We start from the raw sequence: 17342 nt of genomic DNA, 5'->3' as shown, positions 1-17342 counted from the left end.
GACGCGAACGCCCCGCCAGCGAGAGGGAGAGCGGCCGGGCCGCCGGGCTCTGCACGCCAGGGGCCCGCCCGCCAGCCCTGGCCCGAAGCGTTTATGGGGCCGGGATCCTCAGGAGCTGCCCCTCACGGCAGCTCTCGCGTCGAGTAAAGTGCAGTAAACGAAGCCTTTCGGCTCTTCAGAGCGTCAGAGGTCCGTTTGCCCAGGCTGGGGGTCGAGATCATGCCTTGATTCACCGACGCTGAAGTGAAAGAGCGGTGTTTGTTGATGGAGTCCTCTGTAGCGTAGTGCCTGTGCCCAGGCTGCAGTGGATCTGTCCTCTTTTACTTGGGTGGTAACGATAGGAAATAAAATTGTTTGGAAACAGGCAGCTTAAGTTATGGAATGAAAGAACCCGTTCTAAAAATCAGAATTTTGTTTAATGGAGAGGTCAGGAATTTTGAAGATACACGTAATTATGAAAATACAGGCTTTTTTTTTTACTTTTTATAAGCAAATGCAAGCACGTTTCCTACTTCAATATAAAACTTGGATTTTCCTTGTCACACAGCTCCATAATTTGAAAACCCAGTAAATTAACTGTCGTAACGGGATCCTCCTTTTTAACATTTTAAAAATGTCTTCAAAAATCTTCAGTGCTGCTTCTCCCAATACCAGGAGCTGACGGACGAGACATGAAAATACTTGGCACAGTGCAAGAGGTTCAAAGCGCTGTATGAAATTAGGTTCTTTTCTTGCCTAAATCCTTCAGTTTTATAATAGTTTCAGTGTGCCCATTTTCAAAGTCTTTTCTGAAAATTACTTTCAAGTACAAGTTTAATATACAGTTGTAAAAGGTTTCTTCATAGTAGAAGTAAAGACCTGTTCGGCAGTTCTCAGTTCCAGAAATAATGTTAGTAAACTTCATAGCTTTTGTGGAAGTTTAAAATTTGTATTTTAAAACATGTATCTCTTCTGTAGCTGTAGAATAAATGCTATTGCAAAATATCCTTTTTCAGTCTAAGGCCTCAGAAATAACTACCGCATTTAGTTTCTCTTGAGGTAGAACGGAATAGTTCAGCTGGAAGGGAAGTACAATGATCATGTAGTCCAAAGGTATGTTTTTATGGCATAAAAGAAAAAAGTTATGCCTGCTGTATGACTTCACTCAAATGTAATTCAGACACCACATTGCGAGTTCTGGTTAAAAACAGACACCACAATTGCCAGTTGTCACATACATAAAATATAATTATGGGAAATGGGATCCTAAAAATCGACTTCCAAAACCAAAAAGACTCCCACTTGATTCAAGGAGAACCTCTACTAATTTTCTGTAAGAGGTGGTTGGATCTTCAGCGTCAAGCAAGAAGTGAAGAACAGGATTTTCTGGTTCTGAGGTTTGAGTCAATTCCACTTTTTACAGATTATGCTATGCAATCATCAAAAGATAGCCCTTTTCCTGAGGTCAATGCATGTGAGCTATCTGGCATACATATTCGCATGGATCTTCTCTAATATTCACTGGAACGTAGGGAAAAATATTTTGGGTTTATGGTCAACCTCAAAAATTAGGTCAGAATCAAACAGGGAACCGTATTTAAATCAGCCAGGACACAAAGATGACAAACTTTAGAACTGTCAATAAAAGGAACTTACTTCCTACTCCAAGATAACAACTATTTAATCTAGATTTTCTTTTCTAAAATGAAATGAACTATGTACAGCTAATGAAATGCTACTGTTTAGACATAACGGTTGTAATCTAGTAAAAAGGCTCCTGTAAAAGATTTCACTCCTTGATCTACTTAAGGTTGATTTGAGAAGTTTGGTCCAATAATGAGCGAAAGCAAACTATAATAATAAAAGAAATATCCAGGAGGATGAGGGAAAGTATGTCCATGAGGATATGGGATAGGAAATTGAATGCAATAGCTTTAAAATTAAAATCAAATGGATAATTCATTAGCATTGAGTGAATGATAATTTAACTCCAGTCTCTTAGAAGTGCTGGTCACAGCCATGTTCTTGACAGGTGGCATACCTGAACCCACACTGTCATCACAAGAAGTCTCAGCAGAAAAATCAATGGCATAAAGTTAGAAAAATGTTCCTTTTCAAATCTGGTAAAGGTCTCTCTAAGGTATCACAGAAGAAAGGGAGGAGTTGGCCGTTCAGTTTAAAAGAAAAAGCATTCAAATTTTTTTGAACTGCAAAGATCATCTTTCAACTCTCAAAGCTGACAAAAGAGATGAAAAACCTCAAAAGCATCAGTGTCTGTATTTGTCTGAAATTTCAAGTCTCTCTAGGAATGCTACATTTAACATAATGTTTATTTTAGAAGATAAGGGGTTGTTTGATTAATGTTATCAGTCAATCAGTATACAATCTGTAATTTCCTTTAACTGGTTTTCATCCCCGCATCTTGAATACCCAGAGGAAACTTCTTTTCTTCTGGAAGTAAGTCTTGAAGTAAATTGTCCTCGTTTTCCACTGAGATCTGAATTTCAGTTTCTTTTTTCAAGGGGTTTTCTTCTTTGGAAAGGGGAATTTCTTCCCCTGTTGGGGAATAATAGGGAGCGTTTCCATAATCCATGCTAGTTGAACTAGTCTGTTCTGGGAACTGGGAACTGCAGTCTGGACTACAGACTTTAACAATACAAGTCACATTGACCTGCGTTCCTCCATTACCGGAATGTTCTGTCAAATAAACAGAAAATACATTAAACATGGAAGAATGAAACCCAGAAGAGGATGATTGGATTCTTTATCCAGCTCTTTGACCTAAAGTTAAAATAAACACTAAGTATCTTCTTTCTTCACTTAATTTAGGTAAGCTGGTGGAGTTGGTTCTGTAATGTTTTACGGGTTTTTTGGTACCATAAAATCCACATGTCATCCCAGAAATAAAAAAGCCATAAAAATTAATACAGAGCCCTGCATCACAGCCAACTCCCTACCCATCTGTTGCCATTTCAGATGCTTTTGACAATGTTCTTTTCTTACTGCTCCCTTTGGCTCTTACTCCCACTGACAGGTAAGTGCCTCCCTTCACACAGATCCCCTAATTTGCAAATAACTTCTTCTCCATTGAGCGCACTCTCTTTATTTTTTCAGGCTGACAGCAATCACTTTTTCTTTCCAAAAGTTACTCTCTCTGCTGAACATGGGTCTGATGTTTTATCCTGCCATTTAAACTTCTGCTACAGAGACTCATAATTGATAATCAAATTTCAAGAGGTTCTGGATCATTCTGATACATTCTTACCTGAACTCGCAGAGTTGTGTCTTTCTCCGCTGTGAAGCTTACAACCTTCTGCAGCTGAACGTTGCTTTGTTACTACATTGACTCTTGCAGACCCAGTTGGATTACTCAGGGAGCTACTGCTGGACCCGGAAGTTTCCAAGAGACGCTGTTCCTCCTGTTCAGAACTGCTGGAGTTTTGCGATCCTGTATTTCTTACTTTTTTGTCACACTGTTTTTCTGTAGGTTTACATTTGCAGAGAAATGCAAAACATTAATCTTTTTAAAAAACACTAACAAAGAACTGGTCGGTACTTAGGCAGCTAAAGAAACCACTGATAATTGCCATTTGCATACTGATGACTAAGTAAAATTCATACCAGCTTATTAGGTGTTCAACAAAATGAACCTGTCTCCTGAAGGCACCTACAGTACTTCACTGATTACCCTAGGGAACAAGGGCTCTAAAATCTGGTCTTCTGAGCCACACCTGTGTTCTACTGCTAATATAAAGGGAGGATGGTACATTATGTAGGTTATGTAAGGTACATCTTACACTCTAGCTTGGGGACCAAACCACTCCATTCTCACTCCAGCTGACTTTCTGCTGTGCCATTTTCTTCTACGTGTAATTAGATAAGACTGCATCATTTCTATGTAACTTTTAAAGAAATGGAAAAGGTGGAAAGGAAGGAGTGACACTCACCGAATCTGCTTCTGTAGTCGGTGGAGAATATACAAGGGCTGCAAGTGAGCAAAGACGGTTCATTAACACCTAAATTTGTTTTCAGTTGCAAAAGCTGCTCTCTTAACTAGTCTGAATGATATCCTCTGCTCCTGGAATAAGCTCCAAATGTACGCTTATTACACACTGTTTAAAAATGTTGAAATCTATGTTGTATTAATTTTGTAAGGTGACACTAAATTTAGCCAGCAAGCAAAGAGGATCCTCTGCATGAATTAATAGTTTTTCTAGTATAGTGTCAGTGAGAAAAGGTATTGATGACAATAAAATATGGTCGTGACTGTTTAATGATAACATTTCATAGTGTCTAATATTTAAATGATGAAGTACAAAATATTTTACAAGCTCCAGTCGCAGCAAAACTGTTGTACAGTTGTCCAGCTCCACTGGGATGTTGTATGTTTAGACAATTATCTAAAATCTGAGAAATGAGAGATTTGAACGGGACATTTGCCTCACTGTATCCCCGTATTGAGATTAATTTCACCCCATGTGATTTAATAAAGATACTTTTACTCTAAATACATATGGTATTCCTGGAGTATTTTTTTAATTCTATTTTTCTGTAGCCCCAAAGCTTATGTGATCAAGCTGATTTGCGTGAGTTTTCTCTTAGTCTCTCTTCTGTTGACCTTTGAACCCTTTGGCCATTTTCACCCCCATGTAACAGAGGAATGGTGTCAAAAGCTCCTCAGGGTTTCATGAAGCTATAGGTTGCCAGCTAGTGAGGCAGAAACCTGTAAATCATCACCTTGTCCCCTTGAAAAAAAAAATAAACTCATACATTATTAGACACCAAAGAATCTACACGCTAGTGATACTTCATCCATGTCCAGCCATGAGAAAAGCTTCAAAGAGAGCTAGCATCTTCTAAGACACTAATGTCAGTCAACCACTAGGCTCAAATTAGTAGGAAATGAGGTGACACTCTTCCTAATATTTATAGATCTGCTTGTTTTCACTTCATGAATCTTACCTTTTTTTTTGGAGACTAAGCAATACCCCAAAATAGCGATTATCAGGACAAATAACAATGGTCCTGCTACTGATGCTGAAAATAAATTAAAAAGATAAATTATTTAGCAGGTTGATCTGACAAAGGATCTAATTAGAAAGAGGTAGTTTTGTAGTTTGTGTCCATGGCTACAGAAGTTAAATTTACAAGTATCGGGTGTGTCTGACATTCACATTTGATGTCTCTATTGTCAGATACCAAGGTCTCATTTCAGTCTCCACCACTTCATAAAATTGAGTTTTCCTGTCCTGAAAAGCAAGGACAGACTTTAGGCCTCAGTCACAAAAGACATCTCTCTAGGCTAGGAACAGTTTGTTAGATACAAGGCCAGGCAGTCCAGAATGCTCCTAAACATATATGCCTTCTGGACAGGTTGTGAACAGGAGAGAATACATCTACACTTGTCAATGGTATAAGGACTTCCCATTTCAGGAAAGGCTGCCAGAAGTCTCCAAAGACCCCTCACCAGAAGGTTTATGAAGTCAAGTTTGCCTCAGTTCAGAATCTAAGATACAACCTTTTCCACCACCTCCTTCATAGTAGCAATTCTCAGGAAATGCCTTGTATAATCTAGTTTTGGGATTTTTAGAAATACTTCCAGAATTACAAGGACTGTAGAATGCACTAGGGTAGTGCAGATGCATAGGTAAACATTATGCAACTCACTATAAGCAGTGTCATATTGAATTAATTCAGCTGTTCTGCAGTTCTGCTTGGGTACAGGTAATTGGTCTTGGAAAGAAACTGAAAACTAAATATAAACTTGCTTCCTAGCCAGACAAAAATGACTTTAAATTAGTTAACAGCTCACCAATGATGTAAGACATGTCAGGCACAGAGTTTAAAATGACAGGTCGAGTTATTATTTCAGGTTTGTTGGAAGCCGAGCTTTGGGTCAGGAGCAGGTTCAAAATCGTATGAGGTAGAACTGTGGCAGCTGCTGTTCCTGAGTCACTGCAAACAGTGTCGTTTATGCTGTTACCAGGAATAGCCACTGATTTACAACTGCAAGAAACAAAAAGAGAAGTTAGGAAAGAAAGCAACCCTGTGCACAGTTAAGGTTGCTATTAGACAGGAACACTGGCTTACACTGTATGTGGTATACAGCTGGTATCATAAGATTCCTCATGTGAAAAAGTGCCAGGAGGACAAGGTTTACATTCTGTATCTGCGCTATCTGTCCCTTTAAACAAATAGAAAAACTCCAGTTAGTCATCTAGTGAGAAACAAGAATGAATAATCAAGGTCTGCGGTACAGATCCTGGAAGTGATACAGAGGCAGTACACAAAATACAGTCTTTAACTGTCACGGAAGAGATTAATTTGAAACACCCAACCCAAACACAAATCAAAGATTCATCAGCTGTTAGTTTGGTGCCCTTGATAGTCTTTTTCAAATACTGTAAAAACCCCACCAAAAGGTTAAAACATGGTACTGCAGGCAGAGCTGAGCTTTTTCACTCATCCCTGACAGGCTGACCACCTATTCCATTCTGTTGGAGTTCTGTACCTTTTCAAATGATTCTTAATTTCTTAAAAATATTCAGTGTTCCATCTCTTTGAATATTATTTATCATTATCATCTTGAGACAGCTACATTGTCAGAGTGGTGACTTTCAACGTCTAATAAAGACAGATTAATTCTTCAGGACAGCATAGAGTCATCATTACTTACTGTAACCAAAATTCATCCTGAAGCCCTGTTTCAAGGATTTAAGCGGGAATTAAGTGGTCTTGAATCTGAGTCACTTGTATGGAAGAAATCACACGGCAGAGCAAAACAAAGGAAGGTTAAGTTGGATTGGGGAACTTTATGATATATGGTAGTAATAGATTGCGACATGTTGTCCCTTTGGATATGCCTCTTGAGAATACTGTTGCTCTAGTTACTGCCTACTTGCTAAGATAATGCTTGCACTAAAAAGAATGCATAACTGCAGGGAATTAAAAGACAATATTCCTGTAATTTACTGAGTTGGAGGCAGATTCAGAAATATTTATGGACTATTAACGCAAAAAATAACCCTCTTCATACAGTAAAACTATTTTGTGTGTAGAGTGTTCAGAATTAAATTACCTTTTCTGGAAACACGGTAACCTTTTCCACATTTTTTATGCACTTTACATATTTTGCAGTACTCGTATATTTTCGAAATGCAGTACTCATTGGGTGGGCAGCTACAGATTCTGTCCTGTGACTTAGTGCATGTTTGATTCTGCACAAATCCTGTTTTTAAAACAAGAATAAAGCAAGATGTCATTAGCAACATTTAAAATCATAGCCTGCAATGTTTCAAGTGAATATGAGGTGATGTTCACATACCACAAACTGAAGACAATTTTGCAGCTTCTGGCTAGTATAGCATTATAAAACAAATATGTTATATGCCCCAACATCTACATTTTCAGAAGAGCTTCCTCTTTCTCTCTAGGAAAGGAGAAATTTGCATCTGTAGAATTCACACTTGAAACTCTGTACCTGCAGTTGCATCGTATTGTATCATAACCATAAATATGCACATTTGTGTTACCTGTGCTCAGCACTGCAGTATCTGGGGGCCACACTAAGATTTGTAGTCTATGCAGATCATGCAACTGTATTTAAAGTGATTGGAGACCTTACTGCAGACACTTTCATACTGTAACTAACCAGCTTCGTAGGTTTGTCTATTTAGATGAGACGAAAGGTCCTTTGAACAACTTAGACAGTATCGTTAAAACTTAATTGCCAGTGAGTCAAGTAGATAATTTTCTACACCAGTTTCCATTAGAAATGATGGGCAACAGCATGACTGAATTGGTCTAATAGATCACATGCATTAACAAACGTACAGATGTTGGTACAGTGTACCACTTTATATACTGTTAAGCTGCTTTAATGAAGTGAACCAGCACGCTCTCACTGACTCTGCTGCTTTGCAAAAGAAATAAAAACAATATAGGAATATCACAACTGGTGCTTGCTGTTGTCAGTTCAGCAGACAAACCGAGGAATGACTGGATGCTGGAAATGTAATTACCCATTTACCCCTGCGCAACTCAGGTCTTAAGCTCCCTTGGCTGGAGAGTATAAGCAGGAAGTTACTCTACTGATGACATTTGTACCTATTTTAGTGATGCAGTGCCTTAGTTTCCAAGAATGTAAGATTGGTGTCACATTTTTAGGACTTAGAAAGAAAAAGGGGCAGGGCCCCCTGCAAGACTTTTCCCTGATTCTTTTCCCCAAATCTTATGAGTACCAAAAGCATGAGAATGGGACTATACAAGTGACAGACAAAACCTCCTAGTTTTCTTAGGAGAAAACACTAGGTTAAACCAAGCCCACTCTTTGAGCAGGCTGCTAAAGTCACAAATGCCGCTTTAATAATTCAAGCCTACCTTTCCTGCAGGGTGGTGAGCAGGCAAAGCACTGAGGAGACCGATTCCAGATTGCTGTATACGTGTTAGCTCTACAGGGACTGCACTTTGTGTCCACCCTGTGACTGCAGCTCTCAGTCTTATATTGACCTATTAAAAAAAACCAAACCAAACCAAAACAGAGAAAGCATCTCATTGGAAAAGATCACTAGGAATTGTTTACAGTAAGTTTCATTCTTAGTTGTAGAAACCCTTTCCCTTCACTGCCACTATCAGATTGGTAACGTATACCAACCAAGTATTGTTTTAAAGGAGGACTGCACGTATATACAGGGAAACTCTGATTTCTTGCACGTTATTCGTGTTTGACCCCTTTTCCTACATTCAGTTCAGTGAATTCCAGCCATATTCAAAACAAGGCAGCCTCACTCCTGAACACAACCCCTCAGCATATACTTAGATGCAACTACCACAGTACATAAAACAAATTTTTTATCCTCACAGAAGCTGCGTTTTGTGGTGAAACACAGGATGGTGTTTCATGCTGAAAGTCAGGCACGTGCTAGAATGTTGTGTCTGGGTGAGGCCCTTGCTGCCTTTACAAGCAGCAAGTGAAGAAAGCATAATAAAGTATTACCACAAACAGACCTGAATTAGAACTTCACCACTTCTCACTACTGATGGGACGTGAGCTCACTCTTTTTCCTTCACCTCTTCTGCCAGCCCTAACATCGTCAGCCAGCCCTAACAGATCAAAGCAATGAGTTTCTGAAGCTACTGGCGTTCCAGACAAAATCAAAAGCTATCAAAGGCAGTTTCTCCAGTGCTTCTCACCAACAACAGAGTACCGTGCAGTGGTGGGAATAAGTAAATATGAGCTCAAACATACCCATTTGGGAGAAAGGAAAACACCTCAGTTGCCATTTCCCCCTTGCTTGAAAGGAGGAAGAAGATAAAAGTCAATGTCTCATATCCTGTACAGAAATATCCTGGAAAACATACTCAGAAAGCAGGAGTAACACTGAGAAAGCCTTGGGAGCTGCTTGGAGAATCTCTGTTCTCTGAAAGGGGCCCTGGAGGTGAGCCATAGAAATTATTTCCAAAGACTTTGTTTTTCCATGTACTTACTTGAACCTTAAAATTCTGCCTCCCACATCCTGCTAATGATTTAGGCTTCAATTTTTCATAAATTACAGTAAAAAAAATTCAAATTCATAATAACAAAAATAAAGATTTTAGACTTCTTACAACTTCTTGCCCACAGTTTGTTATTCTGAAAAATTAAAATTCAGGAGAAATAGACTGAACAGTACATACCACAACAGAAAAAGGTTTTACCTATGAGTTATCATCTTTCATCTGTTGTGTTTTTAACAAAGGAAGCTTGACAGATCTATCTAGACATTTTCGGTTAATTCAGGCAACTGTGGCTGCTTCAGCATATACTGATTTCCTGCTTCAACTTCTGTATCTCTCTGACAGGAACTCAGCATTTATGGAGGCAAATTTTGTTTGCTCAGCATGTAATGAGACAAATAGGCAGTTTTTTGCTGTGTAATGTAATAATGTAATGACAACTTATTGCAAAAATTCTATTATTAAAATACCCAAACGGCATTACTACCCCCCAAAAAAACCCCAAACCCACACACCCACCTTTCTGCAGTCAACAACTTTTGCTAACAAAAGATTACTAATAATTCTCACTGGAATGTAAGACATGACACCTCAAAGCAGACAGTTTCTGTAGTCTTGTACCCAGACTCTGATAGTGGTCTGCAAGTGTCTGATTTACAGTAAAAGACAACAAAACTCCCTTAATGAGCAATTATAGATTAACCTGCCCGATGGAAAGCTCCTTATATAAGTGATATTATCAAAGTACAGAAACTAAGCTCTACCTCATGCCCTGTTTTACAATATATTTGTTATTAGTGGGCTTGGGTCTGACACGTGTTGTCTAATTTTTGTAATTCCCTTAGTGAGCTGTTGCTCCCTCCCCCAAATGTTGACTTAAAAATACTTTAATCAAAACACCATGCAAAGCTGTTCCTTCAAGAGCTCAGCACAAAGCTGTGCTTACAAGAGCTCAGCAGCCTACCTCCTGATAAGCCCCAGCCAGGTTAGCCTTGTAACAGAATTCCAATTCTGATGAACAGTGTGCTGCTTTTGCAGATATTTTTACAGTCACAGCATTTTATTGTCTTCCAGGTAGACAACAGCAAAAATTCGATGCTCTTAAGATGTATAAGTAATCAAAATGTACTATGCTCATCTGAAAATTGACTGAATTTGGCTGTGTAAAGTAATAGTTTGAATTATAGCCTACCTGGAGGGCACTGGCTGCAACATTTATTAAGTTCTTCTTCATAGAATTGAGTGCTGGGATCTTTGCATTGTGCATACTGTGGTGTATAAGGCAATGAATATTCCTAGGAGAAATTAAAGGAAAATCATGAGTCACAAGTCCACTCTGACCCTAGAGTAGAGATTCAAAAGAAACAAACACTTAAAGATCAGTGCCATTATAACCACCTTCCTTTCCAAGACACTGATGTAGGCCTGATGAAACAGAAAGCAGCAGATGCCAAGAAGTTGAAGGAGAATGCACAGCTTATAAGTTACATGAGACCATTTAGAGGTTCCTCTGCTTTTCAAAGATCTGTCACAATGAACAAAGTGATTTCTCCAGGTTTTATGTTCAAAAGAATGCAATGGAACCATGGGATTAGCATCACACCTGGTCGCTACTGCATCCCCTAAACCAAAGGGCTAAGTACCTGTTCTCAGTTGCCGTGATTCAAACAACCTTTTACAAAACGCCAGCGAAACCTGAATTCTTACCTGTGGGTTTGTGGGGAGAAGCATTTTCCGCAAAGTGGCTATGTTAAAAATGATACCTTCGTACCTAGTAGGTCTACTCCCTATACACATTTAGAGCCCTATCTGAAAACTAGAAGATTGATTTTGCTACTTATGAATTCCCTCAGGCCTCCTGAGCCGGTGGAAGAGGGAGCTGCGGGTCTAGCACTGCTGCAGCGCTTGAAGGAATCTTTCCGTTTTCATCAGTGGGTGCAAAGTTCACTAAGTTCAATTCTCTATTGTGCTTATGTTCATTATGCCCTCACTTACACCCATACAATATCCAGGCAAGATAACCCATCCCTTCAGTCAAAAAACCTGTGCTATTAGAACTGTTTCACCAAAGGGAAAGAAAAAAGGCTTTTATTATTCCAGATACTTTGTGATTCCTTTCTTAATGAGAAAGGCCTTGATGTTTTGAAAACAATGTCTCCAAAAACTGCACTGCTTCTTCTGAAAAGGAGCAATCGGCTACAAGACTTAAATAAAAATAAAAAACCTACCTCATATGGCAGGTCAAATGCATAAGAAACGGTCATGAAGTACAGTGTACCTAATTTTCAGCTCTTACCAATCAACACAGCTCAGTGACTTCAATGAACAAGCGTCAAAATATTTGAGGACCTGACATCTGTTTTCAAAGGGAAAAATATACTCACTCAAAAGAAAAAGGCTAATGTTAGGTAGCACAAGCGTAGGAGTTTCCTGCTAGATCAGAAAGATGCTGTTCAAAAAGTATGTGACACTGCTCAGTTTTCTCCAGTCTGAAGAGATTGCTCCATGTATAATCTACACACATTTAGAGAAGTACTTTAAAAGTGTTATTAAAAAGAGAAATCAAAACAGGAACAAGCTCTTTGGAAGCCGGTAATGAAAATATCCTTCCTCCTTACTGAAAAAACACGTTGATTATCTATTGTGTCTTCACATTACTGACAAAGTAGACTAACACTTCCCACTCTCAACAATTACTTAAAGGGAACCCAACATTTTCTTACGCAGCTTGTTGAAAAATTTTACCTCTTATCTAGACGTATATCTTATCTCATCCTCTGTGTTGCCTGTTGTAAATACTGCCCTGCGAGTTAAAGACACAGGAAAACCGGTTGGTTGATGGGTTCACATTTATTTCTCTTAAGCTGTGCTTGAAAGGATATGTCTGCTGTCTGATACAATCTCCCTGAAATTTTATCTGATGAGCTGTGGCTCTCAATGACATACAATTGACAATTTCTTGCCAACTGTCCTCAAAGAACATTATGGGAAACTAAAAGGGACTTGTAACTCACTTAGATACAATTTATATACACACATGAGCTCAGCTTTGTTTGCACTGGAAGGATGCCATTAATTTTAGTAGTTACTTCCAATGTAAACTAGTTTAATCAAAGCTGTCAAGGCCAGCAATCAAATCTCCTACTATGTCAGAGGAAGTGTAGGCCTTTTACTAGGTATAAAACTCTCCTGGATTTCTTGGCTAAAAGACGATCCCACTTTTTCTATCCAACTCACCAATTTTAAGGCCTGAGTTGGGCAGTACAATATTTGCTGCCCAAAACAAATCCCTCTGGCATCCAGATCCATTGGCTACTTTGGGCTGAAAGACTGATAAGTAGCGGCCAGATTCTATTCCACAATCTTTACATTTTGTTAGTGTTTGTAGCTCTCATAAGTCCTTATTTTGTCTTCTGTTTTTACTGTGATTCAATGTTCTGCAAGCAGATTGCGTGAAGGGAAAGTAACCTGATGCTGCATCTTTTGCGTTATAGCCTTAGAACTTCTCACATTAGGTAGTAGTGTCTAATGGCAGCAGACTTTTAAGATACTTCTATGGACAAAATGAAGACTTTGCAAGACTTCATTTAATTTGACAGGTACAAGTAGAAGTAAAATGCCTCATCTATCTAGCAGCAGAGGGACGAACATTATTAAACATGAAATTTAGTCTAGTTCTATGCACATCAATCAAATTAAGCAATCTATTTTGGCATAGAAATGGGTAAACTATGCTTGCCTTTGACTACACAACTCACTAGGGAGATTTTTGCAATGCCTTTGTATTAAGCAATAACTAAGAAGTTACATACAAAAAGTCAATGCTCAAGACTCTCTCTCCAGAGTCCCTGCATTGTCTGAATCATTTTCCCATCTGCACCACAGACATACAGTAGATAGGTGGCCTAATTTGTCACGGGAGAGGAGTGGGCTAACAACAGCCTCCATACCAACTGAGAGGTTAGTATAGACTCTTCTAAATACGTATCCACAAGCACAATTGTTTCCAAGACTCTCTATATCCTACCCTTCTCTATATCTTACCCAAGATAAAACTAGCAGAGAACATGTCTGTATCTCATGATTTTCAGGCCTGCAGCTCTATCTGTGCTGTGTGGAGCAGCACTAGAAGGGAAAGGGCCTGCGGGCTGCCCCCTCCCACACAGTTGTACAGAGGCCAACCACAACTGAGACCCTAACGTCTGTACCAGAGCTGAGCCCGCGTCGTGAACTACAAAACAAGATTTGGATTCAGACTTCTTCAGAATTAGAAGGGCTTGATCCAATGCACCGGCTTGGCCCTACCTATTAGTGAGGAAGTCCAGGTCTTAACTACTCACAGCATGTCACAATGTAATGCATTCCCTATGTGCTGAATATTAATTACAATGAACATAATTTCCTTTAATTCCTGCTTACAGCTTGGTTCTGTAGTCTTGGACTTTATGTGTAATTAAATTTAAGTATCTTCAATAATAGAAATAAAACATGCTAATATAATGGATGAATATATATATATATTAATCCATTCACATAACATGCATTTTCACTCAAGGAGGTCATTTAAACAAAGATATTTAAGCATATATTTTAATCCTAACTCACACGTCTACATTTTTATTTGCTTCCTTTTCATACAGTTGCCTTCTTCAAACTTCATACAGTTGCCTTCAAACTGAACAGGAACTACATCTGGCGTATAATGTTCTTTATGCATGTGAAACCACAATGAAGTCACCAAGGGCTCTGACGTAAAAATCTGTTGCTATGGAAAAGACCTGAGGTAAAGTGATAATGTTTGCTGAGCTACCAAACCTGCTGAAGACAGGAAAAAACAGAATTCTGTTTAAAATATTTAAACTGGTCATTTACAAAAAATAATTCTGTTGAAGATTAGTTATCGGATAACAGCAAGTCTCACCAAAATCAGCTGGAGTTGTATCAGGCTGTACCAACTATACTCAAACTATAAAGCTTCTTTTAAAGCTGCTTTCCTGCAAATATCTCTCTAAGATTACGGGTCCGTTATGTGAATTATTCTCCCATCCTAGATGGTACTTCACTTCTGTAAAGCAGGAGTCCTTGCATAGCCACAAACAGATTTACAACTCCACGTTCCCCCTCCCTGAGAAAACAGTATCTTTTTGCTTAATGTCAGGGGTTCTACTTCATTGCCGCTCGCCACCATGATATGAAAACATTCTCCCAGAATGAGATGGCAGGAGGCTGCATAGAATATGGAAGCTCTTCACAACATGCAAAAATTATAGAAGCAAGTCAAAGTTTGTAGGAAGACACAGTATATTTTATTACGTATGTATTTGGAAAAACATACACATTTTCAGGAATACCAGCTCTTCTGCTTCAAAACTTCAGGCTTGCATATCCAAAAGTTGGTCTGTTTTCCCAAAGGTGGCCCTAATAAAAGGTATTATCCGCTCAATCGAGATCTGACACTTGCAGTAACAGGCACTGTCAAAGCTGATGAGCCTTAAAATCTAGTTTCCCTGTGGAAAGCGAAGATACTCAGGCAAACAAGGAATGAAAGCAAGAGGAATAACAGATTGCAGGCCTGAGGGGCAGGAAGACAGGTTGTATCCTCATCACTTGTCAGAGAAGGGCAGGTGATGAGCAAGTTCCCAAGAAAGGATCAGCAAGTCAGGACTGGCCACACTGGGTTTGACCTTACGTGGAGACATCCTGGAAGATGCACCTAAGGGAGACAGAGTGATAACCTAACATTGAGAGCAGAGCAGGAAAGGAGAAGCTATGTGAGCCCTAAGTGTAAAGATGGCAGATGAAGAACCTTCCCAAGATGCCCCAGGTGTACCAGCCAAAAACACTGCCAGAGGGAATAACTCTTTTCTATTTAGGCCAAATGCCAGAATTGGCATTTTGCTATTATTTTCAAACAAATAATTTTCTTGGGATGGCGTTGCTTGTATCACAGATGGTTTTTGCAATGCTCTGTTAAGACTTTCAGTTATCATGAACTTTGATGCAACGACCACTAGTGTGGATATGTACAACAGCAAAGCTGCACGTCACCCCCAGCCCTCCTAGCTCTGACCATAAAAAAGCAGGGACATCTGAGCAGTCTGCTCAGTTTTATTTCAGGATTTTTCCACAAGATCTCCTTTACGCTCCTCCTGTTGCAGTTCAGGGCATGTGCGTGGTTACCAACACACCTTCCATTCCAGGTACCAGCAGCATTCCCCTTACAACCACTCAGCAGCATCCAGAGGATGACTGTCTCTACACACATCAGCAACTACACTGCAGAGCACACTGCGCTGCTTTGCAAAGGACAGTTACTTAGGTTTGAGGCTATTGAGAAAGTTTCTGTTAAAAATACCTGGTGATTGAGTTGTTCAAAATGGCAAAAATTATGTTCAGTTCCTGTGCATAACACAGGGACTTAGGCCAGAATCTTTCAGGTAATTTCAGCTGAATGAGAAAAAACAAGAAAAAGTGTCACTCTACTAACTTTGTTAACTACTGCTTTGCCAGTTTCTCTCCCTCAAAACCAAAATAAGTTTTCTTTAACTGATCACATTTTAAATTTGATATAACAGGCAGGTTTTTTCCAGCTCTATGGCAGATGTGGTACGTCTGAAACTACTGGTTTTGTTTTTCTAATTTATATATGCACTTTTCTTTGGTTCGTCACAATGCAAAAAGCAATGCTGAAAATTTCCTTCATGATTTCCATTATTGTGTTTAGGTCATGTTTAAGGTGAGAGGAGAGTTCATTCCTTTTTCAATCAGAGCCCTTTGTTCAGCAAGGAGCATGACAAAACTTTACACTTAAATTTTGGTGATAAGGTCTGCTACAATCCTGAGACTCTCCCTTCTTTACCTGCCCTACCTTATCCACTCCAAGGTGTTCAGTGAATCAGGTTCAAAATACTATCACCTTACAAACCAGGGCTGAATTCAAAATGAGTGAGAAGCAGTTAAAAAAATTAATATATTATCAACCCACTATAGCACCCAGTACTCCTTAAAAGACCACCGTGTAATTCCAGGTTCAATATACATTCCGACATCCTCACCTAGTTTCACTGAACCTTCATCTTATCAAGGCTAAATTACTATGATTAAATAAACATGTAAATAATGAACACATCCCATGAAAAAGCAACGACCTGGACATCTCAGCAGCATTTCCATATTTATTTTCATAATCCAGGACACTTTAAAATCAGATGGAAAAATGCTATCAATATACCAGTACAGCATACACACAAAGTCAAGTAGATCCCAGCAAGCTCTTTGATTTAAACGGTTAAAAGCATTCGTTGCCAAGTAGTGGTACAGCTGGACAGAAAAGAGAACAGTCGCAGCTGCATCACATCAGGTCTTAGATGTAAATTGAAAGGCTTTTCTATGTAAATAGGGAATAGTTTCAGGGATCCAACAGAACACAACAAGCTCTTCCTGTTTAAACAACGGTGTAAAATACATACAGATTTACACTCTGCACTTGCCAGGGCACTCACAGTTTCTGCAAATACTCAAACAAGCCTGAAAAAAAATCAACCAATTTCCAATGAAAATCCAGGAAAAACGATTAGTCATTGCTTTGGGAAGCCAGGAAATAGCAACGACGCAGCCAAAAGGAGCAGGATGAGCTTTAAGAAGTCTAAGAGTTGGGATGTGAGGTTCCGGTAGAAATCACACCGAGTTCAGCGCAAGCAGAGAGAGACGGATAACTCACGGGACTGCAAGCACAACGGTAAAACGATGTCCACTTGCATTACACCTCTGCAAGCATAACGCTAAAGCGATGCCCGCTTGCATTACACCTTGCACGACACCAGGTGCACTCCCGCTTTGCAACCGTGACCATCGTAAAAGCCGCTCGA

General features: G+C 39.3%; 1 protein-coding gene across 1 annotated transcript; it reads right to left on the bottom strand.

Moving 5' to 3' along the window:
- Positions 1-1231: 1231 nt before the first annotated feature.
- On the bottom strand, positions 1232-11205 carry TNFRSF1B (tumor necrosis factor receptor superfamily, member 1B). The gene is made up of 11 exons (XM_009325290.1): positions 11182-11205; positions 10667-10769; positions 8359-8487; positions 7058-7207; positions 6070-6163; positions 5792-5985; positions 4942-5016; positions 3927-3964; positions 3678-3682; positions 3245-3471; positions 1232-2676 (listed from the first exon to the last, which is right to left on the bottom strand). The coding sequence occupies exons 1-11, from the start codon at positions 11203-11205 to the stop codon at positions 2378-2380; spliced, it is 1338 nt and encodes a 445-aa protein (XP_009323565.1). The 3' UTR covers positions 1232-2377.
- Between the last annotated feature and the right edge of the window lie 6137 nt (positions 11206-17342).

The sequence above is a fragment of the Pygoscelis adeliae genome, unplaced genomic scaffold (assembly GCF_000699105.1).
Source record: "Pygoscelis adeliae isolate BGI_AS28 unplaced genomic scaffold, ASM69910v1 Scaffold36, whole genome shotgun sequence".
Lineage (NCBI taxonomy): Eukaryota > Metazoa > Chordata > Aves > Sphenisciformes > Spheniscidae > Pygoscelis > Pygoscelis adeliae.
This window is presented reverse-complemented; position numbering and strand designations above follow the sequence as displayed.